This window comes from Leucopleurus acutus, assembly GCF_964270905.1.
Source record: "Leucopleurus acutus genome assembly, chromosome: 13".
In the NCBI taxonomy this organism is placed as follows: Eukaryota; Metazoa; Chordata; class Mammalia; order Artiodactyla; family Delphinidae; genus Leucopleurus; species Leucopleurus acutus.
In genome coordinates, this window is record NC_139155.1 from 24233127 (window position 1) to 24245316 (window position 12190).

At 45.9% G+C, this 12190-nt stretch overlaps 1 protein-coding gene across 1 annotated transcript in view; it reads left to right on the forward strand.

The window, feature by feature from the left end:
• MYO5B (myosin VB) overlaps window positions 1-12190 on the forward strand; it is a 396769-nt gene that overhangs the window by 148780 nt on the left and 235799 nt on the right. Inside the window, exon 2 of the mRNA XM_082853383.1 lies at window positions 7456-7566. Within this exon, the coding sequence (XP_082709509.1) occupies window positions 7456-7566 (111 nt within the window). The remainder of the gene's footprint in view (window positions 1-7455; window positions 7567-12190) is intronic.

Genomic DNA, 12190 nt, shown 5'->3' on the forward strand with positions numbered 1-12190 from the left:
AATGATTAAATTACTTATATGAGTGTAAGATTATGGAGGTGGCATTATTAATAACTCTGGAGTGAATGTTTCCAGTGTTCCTATTCTCTTTTCCCTAAAGTCCACTTCGGTTCTGAGACTCACTCTGAAACAGTGATTTTAACTCTGCTGACACATTCATCACTTGGAAAGCGTAAAATGAAAGTACAGTGCTTGGGGCCTACTCTCAGACTTAATTATTCAAGTGTGGGATATGAGCATTGGGTCTTTTTTTTTTTTTAAAGATCTGCAGAGAATTCTTACCTGCCAGCCAGCGTTGAGAGTCACTCCTCTCAGGGTTCTGAGGTTGAAGTAGTCTAGATCCAGTTACTGATTTTAAGGCAAAGCACGGCTACCTCTGTATGATGATTTGCAGGACATCTAAAGGATCCCAGTCACATGGAACACCTTGGGTTTGTTTCCCGTTCCCTGACCATCTGCGGGATCCCAGGAGGATCCTGCCTTCTAGACTGCACAGTGTCTAATATCATCACCACTGCCACTACTGCCTAATGCGTACAGTACCAATACTGCGGGATCTCATCTAATTCTTAGGACGCTTCATGAGGTTGGTCTAACTTTTGCCCAGATTGTTCAAATGAGGAAACCGAGGCTCAGACCCATTCATCACCTTACCCAGCCTAATGAGTGGTGGCTGGAATTCTTACCCAGGCTGTCTAGCTCTAGAGCCCGCACACTTAACCACAGCACTGCACTGCGTGATCATTAGTATAAATGGGCAAGTGCTGTACTCTTCTCAGTAGTACTTACACTTCAGCAGGGGCTTTCTGCAGATAGTGTTCTGCTCAGGATAAAGAATCCTCGGACTGGAATTTCATGTTCGACCACAGGCCAGTGGGGAGAGGCCTCCGGGCGCATGAGGGTCTGTGCTGCCCTGCAAATCAGTTACCAAGTCAAACCACAAGGACTGCTGTTTTTCAGACCTGCCTGCACATCGGACGCATCTGGGGAGCTTTAAAAAAACACTGCCTGGTTCCCACCCCCAGAGATTGATGTAATTGGCCTGAGGTGTTGCCTGGCTGGGGAAGCTTTAAAAGCTCCCCAGGTGGTTCTCCCCAGCGCCAGGGTTGAGCACTAGTGCCAGAGGCAGCCGCTCCCTCCAGCTGTCTGTCAGAGCTGCCTCTGTGCCTGCTGCAGAGATGGGAGAAATGAACTCCGGCTGGAGAATCGCTCTCAGTACTAATGCATTTCATTTCAGAGAGGCATCTGCCTCCTCCGGTTAATACACTGGGCGCTTTCCAAAAGAAAAGTCAGTTTTTATTTGACAATTAGGTCAGACATTATTTTATTTACTTTGATATGATGGGATTAAGTATTGTTAAAACAGCGCAGTGACAAATTGAGGAGTACTGTAATAGGATTCTGTGAGGGAGCTTGTCTTTCCTACAGTCTGCTGCCTCCAGGAAAGTTGGTAGAGGTCAGATTTGTTTGAAGGAATTCCCTGAAGGTGAGAAAAAATGAAGAGGCAACACAGAACCTTGGTTCTAGAACGTTTCTGTCTGGCTCATAGAAATGATGGCTTTCTGTTAAAAGAATATATTTTATCTTACTGCTTTTCCAGATATTAGAAGTGAGAGCCCATGTCAGGAGAGAGTGTGCAGGATGCTGTTTGCATCATCTGCAACCAAAACAGTTTCTGTTTTTTAAATTGAGGTGAAATTCACAGGACAAAAAATTAACTATTAAATGAACCGTTCAGCAGCATTGAGTGCACTCACAGTGTTGTGCAACCACCATGTCTATCTAGTTGCAAAACATTTTCATCATCGCAAAGGAAACCCTTCCCTTACAAATTCTTTCCATCTCCAGATTAGAGACCTAAATATAAGACCAGGCACTGTAAAACTCTTAGAGGAAAACATAGGAAGAACACTCTTTGACATAAATCACAGCAGGATATTTTTTGATCCACCTCCTAGAGTAATGGAAATAAAAACAAAAATAAAGAAATGGGACCTAATGAAACTTAAAAGCTTTTGCACAGCAAAGGAAACCATAAACAAGACAAAAAGACAACCCTCTGAATGGGAGAAAATATTTGCAAACGAATCAACGGACAAAGGATTAATCTCCAATATATATAAACAGCTCATGCAGCTCAATATTAAAAAAAAAAACCAGTCCAAAAATGGGCAGAAGACCTAAATAGACATTTTCCAAAGAAGACATACAGATGGCCAAGAAGCACATGAAAAGCTGTTCAACATCACTAATTATTAGAGAAATGCAAATCAAAACTGCAGTGAGGTATCACCTCACACCAGTTAGAATGGGCATCATCAGAAAATCTACAAACAACAAATGCTAGAGAGGGTGTGGAGAAAAGGGAACCCTCTTGCACTGTTGGTGGGAATGTAAACTGATACACCCACTATGGAGAGCAGTATGGAGGTTCCTTAAAGAACTAAAAATAGAATTACCATATGACCCAGCAATCCCACTACTGGGCATATACCTAGAGAAAACCATAATTCAAAAAGACATATGCACCCCAATGTTCATTGCAGCACTATTTACAATAGCCAGGTCATGGAAGCAACCTAAATGCCCATCGACAGACGAATGGATAAAGAAGTGGTGGTACATATATACAATGGAATATTACTCAGCCATAAAAAGAAATGAAATTGGGTCATTTGTAGAGACGTGGATGCATCTAGAGACTGTCATACAGAGTGAAGTAAGTCAGAAAGTGAAAAACATATCGTATGTTAACGCATATATGTGGAACCTAGAAAATGGTACAGGTGAACTGGTTTGCAGAGCAGAAATGGAGACACAGATGTAGAGAACAAACATATGGACTCCAAGGTGGGAAAGTGGTAGAGGGAGGTGGTGTGATGGATTGGGAGATTGGGATTGACATGTATACACTGATGTGTATAAAATAGATGACTAATAAGAAAAAATAAATAAATTTTAAAAAAACCACACAAATTCTTTCCGTCTCCACAGCTCAGATCACATCTGTCTTCCTCCCTCAAGTCTTTTTTGTTTAACTGAAGTATAGTTGATTTACAATATTGTGTTAGTTTCAGGTATCCAGCAAAGTGATATGGTTATATATATATACTTTTAAAATTCTTTTCCATTATAGTTTATTATAAGATATCGAATATAGTTCCCTGTGCTATACAGTAAACCCATGTTGTTTATCTATTTTATACATGGTAGTGTGCATCTGTAAATCCCATACTCCCAATTTATCCCTCCCTGCATTCCCCTTTGGTAACCGTAAGTTTATTTTCTGTTTGTGAGTCTGTTTCTGTTTTGTAGGTAAGCTCATTTGTACTGTTGTTTAGATTCCACGTGTATGTCTCCCTCAAGTCTTTGCTGGCTACTGTGTTCCTTATCTCTCCTTCCTCTCAGTTTGTGTGTCTGTTCTCTTGACTGTTTACTTTGTACTGATCATGCCCCACCTTGTACTCAGTTACAGGGGCAGTGGATCTTCCTTGGTCTGAGTGGAGGGGCTTGTTGGCTCAGTCAGCACATAAAGCAAAACTTGATTGTGGTTAAAATTGCCCTTGGGGGCTTCCCTGGTGGCGCAGTGGTTGAGAGTCTGCCTGCCGATACAGGGCACACGGGTTCGTGCCCCGGTCCGGGAAGATCCCACATGCCACGGAGCGGCTGGGCCCGTGAGCCATGGCCACTGAGGCTGCAGGTCCGGAGCCTGTGCTCCGCAACGGGAGAGGCCACAACAGTGAGAGGCCTGCGTACCGCAAAAAAAAAAAAAAAAAAATTGCCCTTGGAAGTCCTATAAATAGCTCAAGTGCAGCGTATGTGACATTGGGTGAACAGCCCTGCTCAGTAACTCATAGGCACCTTAAGCCGAGAATCTATGAAGTAGCGTAACGGTGGGGAGGCCTGCCTGCAGATATCACCCATCCCGTACCATCACAATACAGGGTCTACTTCATTCTTGTTGAACAATGAACTGCTGTAATCTCAATGCATGTCCACACGTGTCTTCATTGTGGGGATGGAGGGCACGTGACAGCATCTAGCACAGAGTGGGTACTCAGATGTTTACTGGATTTGAGTCTAAAGCTTGCTTGATCAGATCTGTAATGCACACTAGCCTTTAAGACATTGTAGGAGAATCTGGTCACCTGTTTCCTCTCTAAGTTGGCATTTACCATCATTGCCCTCCCTTCTCTTGCCTTGCCTGACCCCCCTGACTGATTAGCTGTTACTCTCCTTAGGAATTGGTCACACCTCCCCCTAGAGTATATTTTTTATATGAATTATCTATCCAAATAGACTGTATGTTCCTTAACGTGAGGGTACAGATCTTCATGTTTATACTTGGTTACATGGTGCTTGTCACAGTGTTTTATGTATACACCAGGTGCCCCATAAACACACCTTCTCTTTTCACTGATTCCTGTCTCAGTAAACATTTCCTGAGCATCTACTACATGCCAGGGATACAGAAATGCCCCATGGTGTATCTGAAAGACCTTGGAGTAGTAAGAGGAAACTGATGTGAAAGAAACGACTGCAAAAACCGTAAAGAAATTTGATCATAGAAGAGTTGATAGAAGAGTTGATCATCCAGAGTTGGGAAGGGCTACCTCTGTAGTGCACAGGGAAGGAAGGGTTCAGTGAGGAGATGGCGCTGGAACTTGGACTCTGCCCACATAGACAATGAGGAAAGGACATTCTAGGCTGAGGAAACAGCATGTTCAAAGGTAGAGGGCAGCAAACCTTTTCTGTAAAGGGCCAGAGGGTAAATATTTTAGGTTTTGGGGCCATAGGGCCTATGTTACAACTGTCACTGATATGTGGAAGCAGCCACAGACAATACGTAGGTAGAATGTGTCCTTGTGTTCCAATAAAACTTTACAGACACCAAAATTTGACACATATAGTTCTCATGTGTTAGCATATGATTATCATTCTTTTGATTTTTTTTTTCCCCAGCCGTTTAACCATTTAAAGACTGTTCTTCACTCATGGGCTGTATAGAAACAAGTGGCTCACCAGATTTGGTCCAGGGCTGTAGTCTGGCCTGTGCACAAAAACAGGGAAGAGTGAGATCATATTGCGGGAGCAGAACACCAGGTACTTAGGTGTGCCCACTCTGATGCCGTGGGTGTGAGATTCTGCATTTCTAACCAGCTCCCAGGTAGTGGTGAGGCTGAGGTCCTCACCTGGAGTAGCAAGGAACTAGAGTATCAGTAGGGTCCCCTTATGCCCCTGATGCTCTGATGCATTCTGTGGGTTCAGGAAAATATAGATGACAATTTTCTGCCTACCAGGTATTTTCAGTCTGCTTAGAGAGAAGAGATCTATGTAAGTAGAAGAGTAAATGGACCCTCCCAGAGTGAGAATTAAACAGCAGCAGAGCCAGGCAGCGAGGTTCCCCAGTGCTGGGTGCAGTGAACTGTCCGGTGAGAGGCATGTGGACAGCAGGGTTAAGGCCAGAGGAGCCGCCGTGTGAGCTGGGACTGGGCTCCTTGGCTTCCAGTACATCACGCAGCTTGACGATGTCCACACGTCACCACCTCCAGTCGCTTCCTGTTGGCATTTCCCCCTTCTCTGTTGTTTGTCACTCTGTTATCTTGAGCCTTTCCTGACACCACTTTACACTGAGTGGAGACTTGGCTTTGAATAGAGCTTCTTGGGTGTGCTGTCCTCCCTCTGACTGGAAGGGGAGTCCCAGCGGCCTAACTCAGGGACAGGAAGTGTAGCGAGGCTAAGAAAAGTCACTCACTTGAAGCTGGGGGACAGGAGCTTAAAAGTCCCCACAGCTGGATGGATGGTGGGCTCAAATGGTAGAGGACAAGGTAAGTTAGAACACCTGAAGGGAGAGAAATGTTGAAACGCTCAGTTTTCTCTGGAGATGCCTCTAAACATTCTTCATGTAATACTCGATAGCACTCAGATACTATAAAGCTATAGAGTATCTTCCTCTAAAGATATAGGAATACGTTGCTGTAGTGCAGGCTCAGAGGCAGAGAGACAATCCTGTGAACTTGATTCATTGGAAAACCAAAAGCAAATGACTTTGGCTTTGTACCCTGAGCTGGGGTATCAGTGATGCAAGTTGGTGGTGGTTTGCTTTCCCATTAACTGGTGTTCTGAATCTCTTGCCTCACGACTTTCACTCCTCGATCCTGAATTAGAGACAAGTGTAGCAGGGGCCGGGCCTTGCTTTTAAAAACGGCCAGTGATCACGTGGAGCAAAATGCTGTAAGAAAGCAGGACCAAAATCAGGTCGGCAACTGACCGGCCACAGGGCCTGTGCTTTGCTGTCCCTCCACGGGGGAGGTGGGTTGTGCTGATTCTGGCTGGCCTCTGATCTTAAGAACTATTAATTTCAGGAGTATTAATTTTGCTAAAAATATTCTGTGGCCATTTTATAGATATATATATGATTATACATAAATACAAAAATATAATTATATATAAAAATTTAAAAATATATATAATGGGAGGGGGGTATGTGCCCGTGTACACAGACAGCTTCTCAAGCAGATAGGCCCTGTGGAAATCGCATACCTATGAGACAAGTACTGAGAAAACGTGTCTGACAGAGGTAAGGGGCGTGGTGCCGAGAGGGACAGCCACTAGTAGATGCTGCCGTTTGGTGCAGACCCGTGGTTCTCCCCAGCTGCACGTTACACTCACCTGGGAGCTTTCATGTCACCTCAAGTGCTGCTTGGGTCTGAGGTGAACCCTGACCTGGTCTTTTCAAGGCTCCCAGGTGATTCTAATGTGCAGTCAGGGCGGAGAGCGCCCGAGTGACATTGCCAGTGCCTCCCGCTCACCAAGGGCTGCGTTCTTCCCTGCCAGGATTTGGCCAGCTTAATGACCTTGCGGACGCTTGATCCGGATGGGGGCTGGGGAAGGATGCATGAGATTTGTGGGTATGTTCGTGGCTTAAAGAATGCACAACTAAACTGAGATTGCTGACAACTCAGGAATATATTAACAGTTTCAATTTGCTGACCACTTTCACTTCTGCAGGAAAATGGCTTTGACCCTGAATGCAGAATATCAAAGCAGAGATTCCCAAGCTCTGAAGACTTGCTACATTGTCTTGTTGGGTTTTGCATGTGTTGTCTTAATCTTTGTTTGCAGCACACTAGACACTCCCTCTGACATTGCAATTTTGTACCACCTTTTGAGATAATGGTGTAAAACTCTGGATATAACCAAATCTAGGCTTGGCATTCCCCTGGTAGAATTTGAATTTCACTGATCTGTGACATTCTGTTAGGATCTAGAAGGAGTCCTCTGTAACCAATCTTGTGACTTGTCTCTTGTCATGGTATTGAATCGCCTTGTATCTTGAAATGAGAAGGGAGGGAAATGTGTGCGGATGACTTTAAAAGTTCTGAGGGCCCCTCATAGAGAGCATACCTGAAAGCTCCTCTTAGCATCTAAGTTTCTTCTCTTTTAATCTTTCAGTACACAAGGGTCTGGATCCCTGACCCCGATGAAGTGTGGCGCTCAGCTGAATTAACCAAGGACTACAAGGAGGGTGAGAAGAGCCTCCAGCTCCAACTGGAAGATGAAACTGTGAGTGCAGTGCTGGGGGTGGGAGTGCAGAGCTCTCCTGAGCAGGGTTGGATGCTACATTGTGGCTAGAGCGTGTCCTGCACGGTGGAGCTTCTGAGCCCCTGGCGTCCGTTTTGTTGCTGTTGATGGTGATGTATGTGAACGTTGAAACCGTGAAGCTGCTGAGTGGATGGCCCATTACAAACAAGTGCCCATTGGTGTTAGCAGCTGAGAGATGGCGGGTGACTGAGGCAAGAATCTTCTCGGTGGAGTGGGGGGCACAGGAGGCTTCCCTCCGTGGGGTTGAGGCTCAGTGGGAGGTGAGGGGGAGCCACTTAGCATAAGAGCCAGTGCCTGGTACAGTGGTTGGAGTACCGGCTCTGGACCCAGCCTGCCTGGGTTGGGGTCCTGGCTTGGCCTTGCTAGCTTTGTGCCCTTGAGCAAGTTAGCAATTTTTCTGTGCCTATTACTTCATCTGTGACATGGGGGTGATAGTCTGTCTAGGGAGCGCGTTAGAATAAAATGAGTTACTGTGTGGCATGTACTTAGAGTCGTGCCTGGCAGGTAAGCCCTCATTACATGTTATTTGCTCCAGTGAGAGGTTTTTTTTTTTTTTTTTGGGGCTGCGTTGGGTCTTTGTTGCTGCGTACGGGCTTTCTCTAGTTGCGGCAAGCGGGAGCTACTCTTCGTTGCAGCGCGTGGGCTGCTCATCACAGTGGCTTCTCTTGTTGCAGAGCATGGGCTCTAGGCGCGTGGGCTTCAGTAACTGTCGCGCATGGGCTTAGTTGCTCCGCGGCATGCGGGATCTTCCCGGACCAGGGCTCGAACCCGTGTCCCCTGCATTGGCAGGCAGATTCTTAACCACTGCGGCACCAGGGAAGCCCCGAGAGTTTTTTCGTTAGTTGATTTTCAGGTGGTTTTGCTCAAAAGGAAGACAAGGTAGTAACCAGGAAATTGTATTCCTTCTAGAAGATCTGATTCAGTTTCCCTTTTCATGAGCCTTTTGTCACTACCCTTCCCTGTGATTTGTGCATTTCATGAATATTTGAAGGCTTGCACTGTGCTGGTCATGGGGGTTTATGGGTGATCGGTTGTGGCCCTGCCATTTGTGGGAGCTCAGTGCTGGAGGGCTCAGTGAACGTGAACACAGAAATACGGGAAAGAGCCTAAGGAGGCTGCAGTAGGCGCGGAAGCAGTAGACTAGGTACAGGAGGAAAGTGAGGAGGGAGCTGAGGTGAGGGTGTCCGGGGAGGGGCTGTGGAAAGGAGCCAGCATTGAAGACTCAGGCCCGGGTGGGCGGAGGGGAGCGTCCAGGCAGGAGTTGTGCGCCAAAGCCCCGAGGCCTCAGTGTGTCCCCTTTGAGAGTGTGGAAGGAAGGGAGGCCAGTGCACCTGGAAGCCACTGCAGGAGGGGACAGATGGGACAGCCTGAGGCCGAGGATGCAGGTCGTGCATGCAGGGTTTACAGTAGGGGAGACTGCGAGATGGACAGGCTTTGAACCAAGTGGCCAAAAAAATCAAGATTTGGCTTTGGGATGGGTCAGGTTTGAGGGGCTGCAGAGCTGGCCTGGCCTGGAGTGATTATTGCCTCTCTCTGAACTGCAGGAGCACTGAAACTTTGTCCCCCATCACTTAGCCTTTGATCATTTACTGTCTTACTGTTTTTCCTTCTTCCGAGCTCTTTGGTCCTGTCTTTCTAGGTAGTAATGATCTGCTTGAGAAATGGATCTTGTCTTAATGCTTTGCTCACATGTACTTAACAGTGGGTGGAGATTAACACATTGATTAGTAGGAAGGTTGAATGTCTTCCCCCTCCTAACTTCTGTTTTGTATCAACTTTGAGCACATCCCTTGGTAAACCTGGGACAGTGAGTTGGTTAGTTTGTTAAAAGTTGTTTACACTAAGGTGTGCTCACCTCCCCTTCCCCTTCCTGGCCTGCAGACTTTGCCAGCCTCCTCTTGGTTTTGAGGTGAGAAACAAAATTCCCAACAGATGGAATCATGTTTACCATGTTGAATAACTTTCCACCCCATGCCCAAAACAAAATGAAATTAGTTCACCCACGTGAATGGTGTATCTTCCACTCCAGCAGATTTCATTTCAGTTGATCTTGTAAGTGGGTGGGTGTTTTTTTAAGAGTTGTATGGAGGGAGTGTCTGCTGTGTTGCTAAAACAGAGCAGATGCTTGCCTCCCCAGTGGAGAATGAGTTCTGCCCTGCGTGACTAATCCTGGCAGCTGCCCAGGACCCCTCCCCTGCTACATGGCCATCAGCTGTAATCAGAAGAGATGGCTGGGGCTGGAGGTTAGCAGTTCTGGAGAAATAATGGGCTCTGAGCATCGGACTCTGTCCAGGTCGCTCGTGGGCTGTGGTTTGTCCACTGCTGGCTCTGGGCTGTCATTAGGAGCGACTCAGCTGAGCTGTGGACCAGAGGCAGGAGAACAGAAGTTGGATGGCTGGACTCTGAATGTTTGAAGAAACTCCTCTGTAGCTAAAAGCATCTTTGATGTACCAGGTTGGCTGAAAAATCCACCCTGGAGTCTCTTTCCCCGCCCTCTGCTCCTCCCTCTGAAGTCCAATAGTGTGGGTTTAACTGTATCAGCAAAGGTTGAAAATAAACTAGTTCTCTTCTAAAACAGTAAAGTTCTTAACCTATGGCTTCTACCTTAGCAGTAAGTAACTTGTGTGCTCTGCTCTGTTCAAGGTGCTCAGGCCCCCCAGTGTTCCTCTAAAGATGTTTCTTTTCCCCTGTTGCTTGCTTGCTTCTTATTTATTTGTTTATTTATTTGGGTAAAATATACAGAACATAAAATTTACCGTGTCGACCGTTTTTAAGTGCACAGTTCAGTGGCATGAAATACTTACTCATTGTTGTGCAGCCATCACCACCGTCCATCTCCAGAGCTCTTTTCATCTTGCAAAACTGAAAGTCTGTACCCATTGAATACTAACTCCGTATTTCTCCCTCTGCCTGCAGCCCCTGGTAATCCCTGTTCACCTTTGTCTCTGAGTTGGATTCTTCTAGGTACCTCAGAGAAGTGGAATCATATAATACTTGTCCTTTTGTGTCTGGATTGTTTCAGCCCAATGTAAGATGTTTTCTGTTTAAGCCAGTGAGAAGATGGGAAACTTCTTGGGGGAAAAGCATCGTGTCTTCTCTTTTTCTCCCCACGGCTGTGAAGGGTGCAAGGTATCTGGGTGTGCCAACCCTTAGCACAGTACCCTGTTTAGACTGGGTAAAGCACCTCAGTGTATGCAGACCTTGGTGATAAATGCAGCTACCTAAATCTTTGCGTGCCGTGGAGCTCTGCCTGGCAGACCTTCTCTCAGTTGCCCCCACTTCCCTTACAAACTGCTCACCTCCTGCCCTCTACTGGCAGGGAAAACTCTCCCCGTTTCCATGGTTTTGCGTTTAAATTCTGTTTTTCCAAACAAGTTTGCATCCCATGTCCAGGGCGAGTACTCCCTGTGTGCAAGGCCCTGGCAGTGTTCATGAGTGAGAGAAGGATGGGGAGATGTGAGCTTTAAGAAGAGCAACGTGCTCTTTCTGTGTCTGTGCATATCCAAGCCTGCTAATGTTTCTGGGGCCAGGGCAAGAATGGGGATGTAGCCTATGTCTGTTTAAATATTAAAAGCATATTTTATCAGAATTATTTAGGTAAATCTGACATTTCTAATTCTTGAAAAAATAAAGCATTTAATATATTAAAAAGAAAGTACTTGAATCTCTACTATTCGGTCTCCATCTAGCTGCCAGTATAAAGAACTGCTACCTTGCGTTGGGCATGTCATGTCTGTACCTACATATAAACAAATTTAAGAGGAATGTGACTTGTTCAGTACTGCAGGGTGTTCCTCATGAGTCAGGTTGGCAGTGGTTGCAAATACTGTACTAATTTGTGAGCACCTCTGAAACCACAATTGGAGTGTGCAGAGAAGCAAGGCATTGGATATTCGACCCAACTGGGAACCCGTGTTTCATTATGTGAGAATTTTTTTTGCATTTGTGCTATCTGGAAGGAAGGATTAACAAGATAATTTGTCTTTCCTTTTATCTAAACGTCTTTGCTGCCCAATGCCTCCCCACGCTCCAAAGCAGTGTCTGTCTCTGACATTGGTGATGTTATAGCCCACCACCCTTCAAGGTGCCTGGACACATTTGTCTTATTTCAAGGACACAGGGCAAGAGGTATGCAGAAGCATTTCCCTGGGGCCTGATGGCGTTTGTCACAAGAGTGTATGTTGAGGGTTGCAGATCTCACTGTGTCAGCACTGAACGCAGATCCCAGGTGACAGAGGTACCATGTGTTCTTTAATAAGGTTATATTTTGCATTTGTGATGTTGGAGCCCTTTAAGATGCACGGTCCAGGGAAGGGCCCCTCTTGCTCAGGTCTAAGGATGGTACCAAACATATCAGGGTATTATAGCGAGGAAAGAGCAAACATGGTTCTTCAAGTCAAGAAGCGACAGACTCACAGAAGAGCTAGGACTGTTGTCCTTACACATTGGTGTACCCAGACCACATACCCTGAGAGTGCTCACAGAGCTCACATAAACCCCGTGCACAGAGCTGAGAGTATTTGGTGATACTTCTCTGGTACCAGCAAAGCCTCTTAGTGCACGTGACTTTGATTATTTCTTTTTT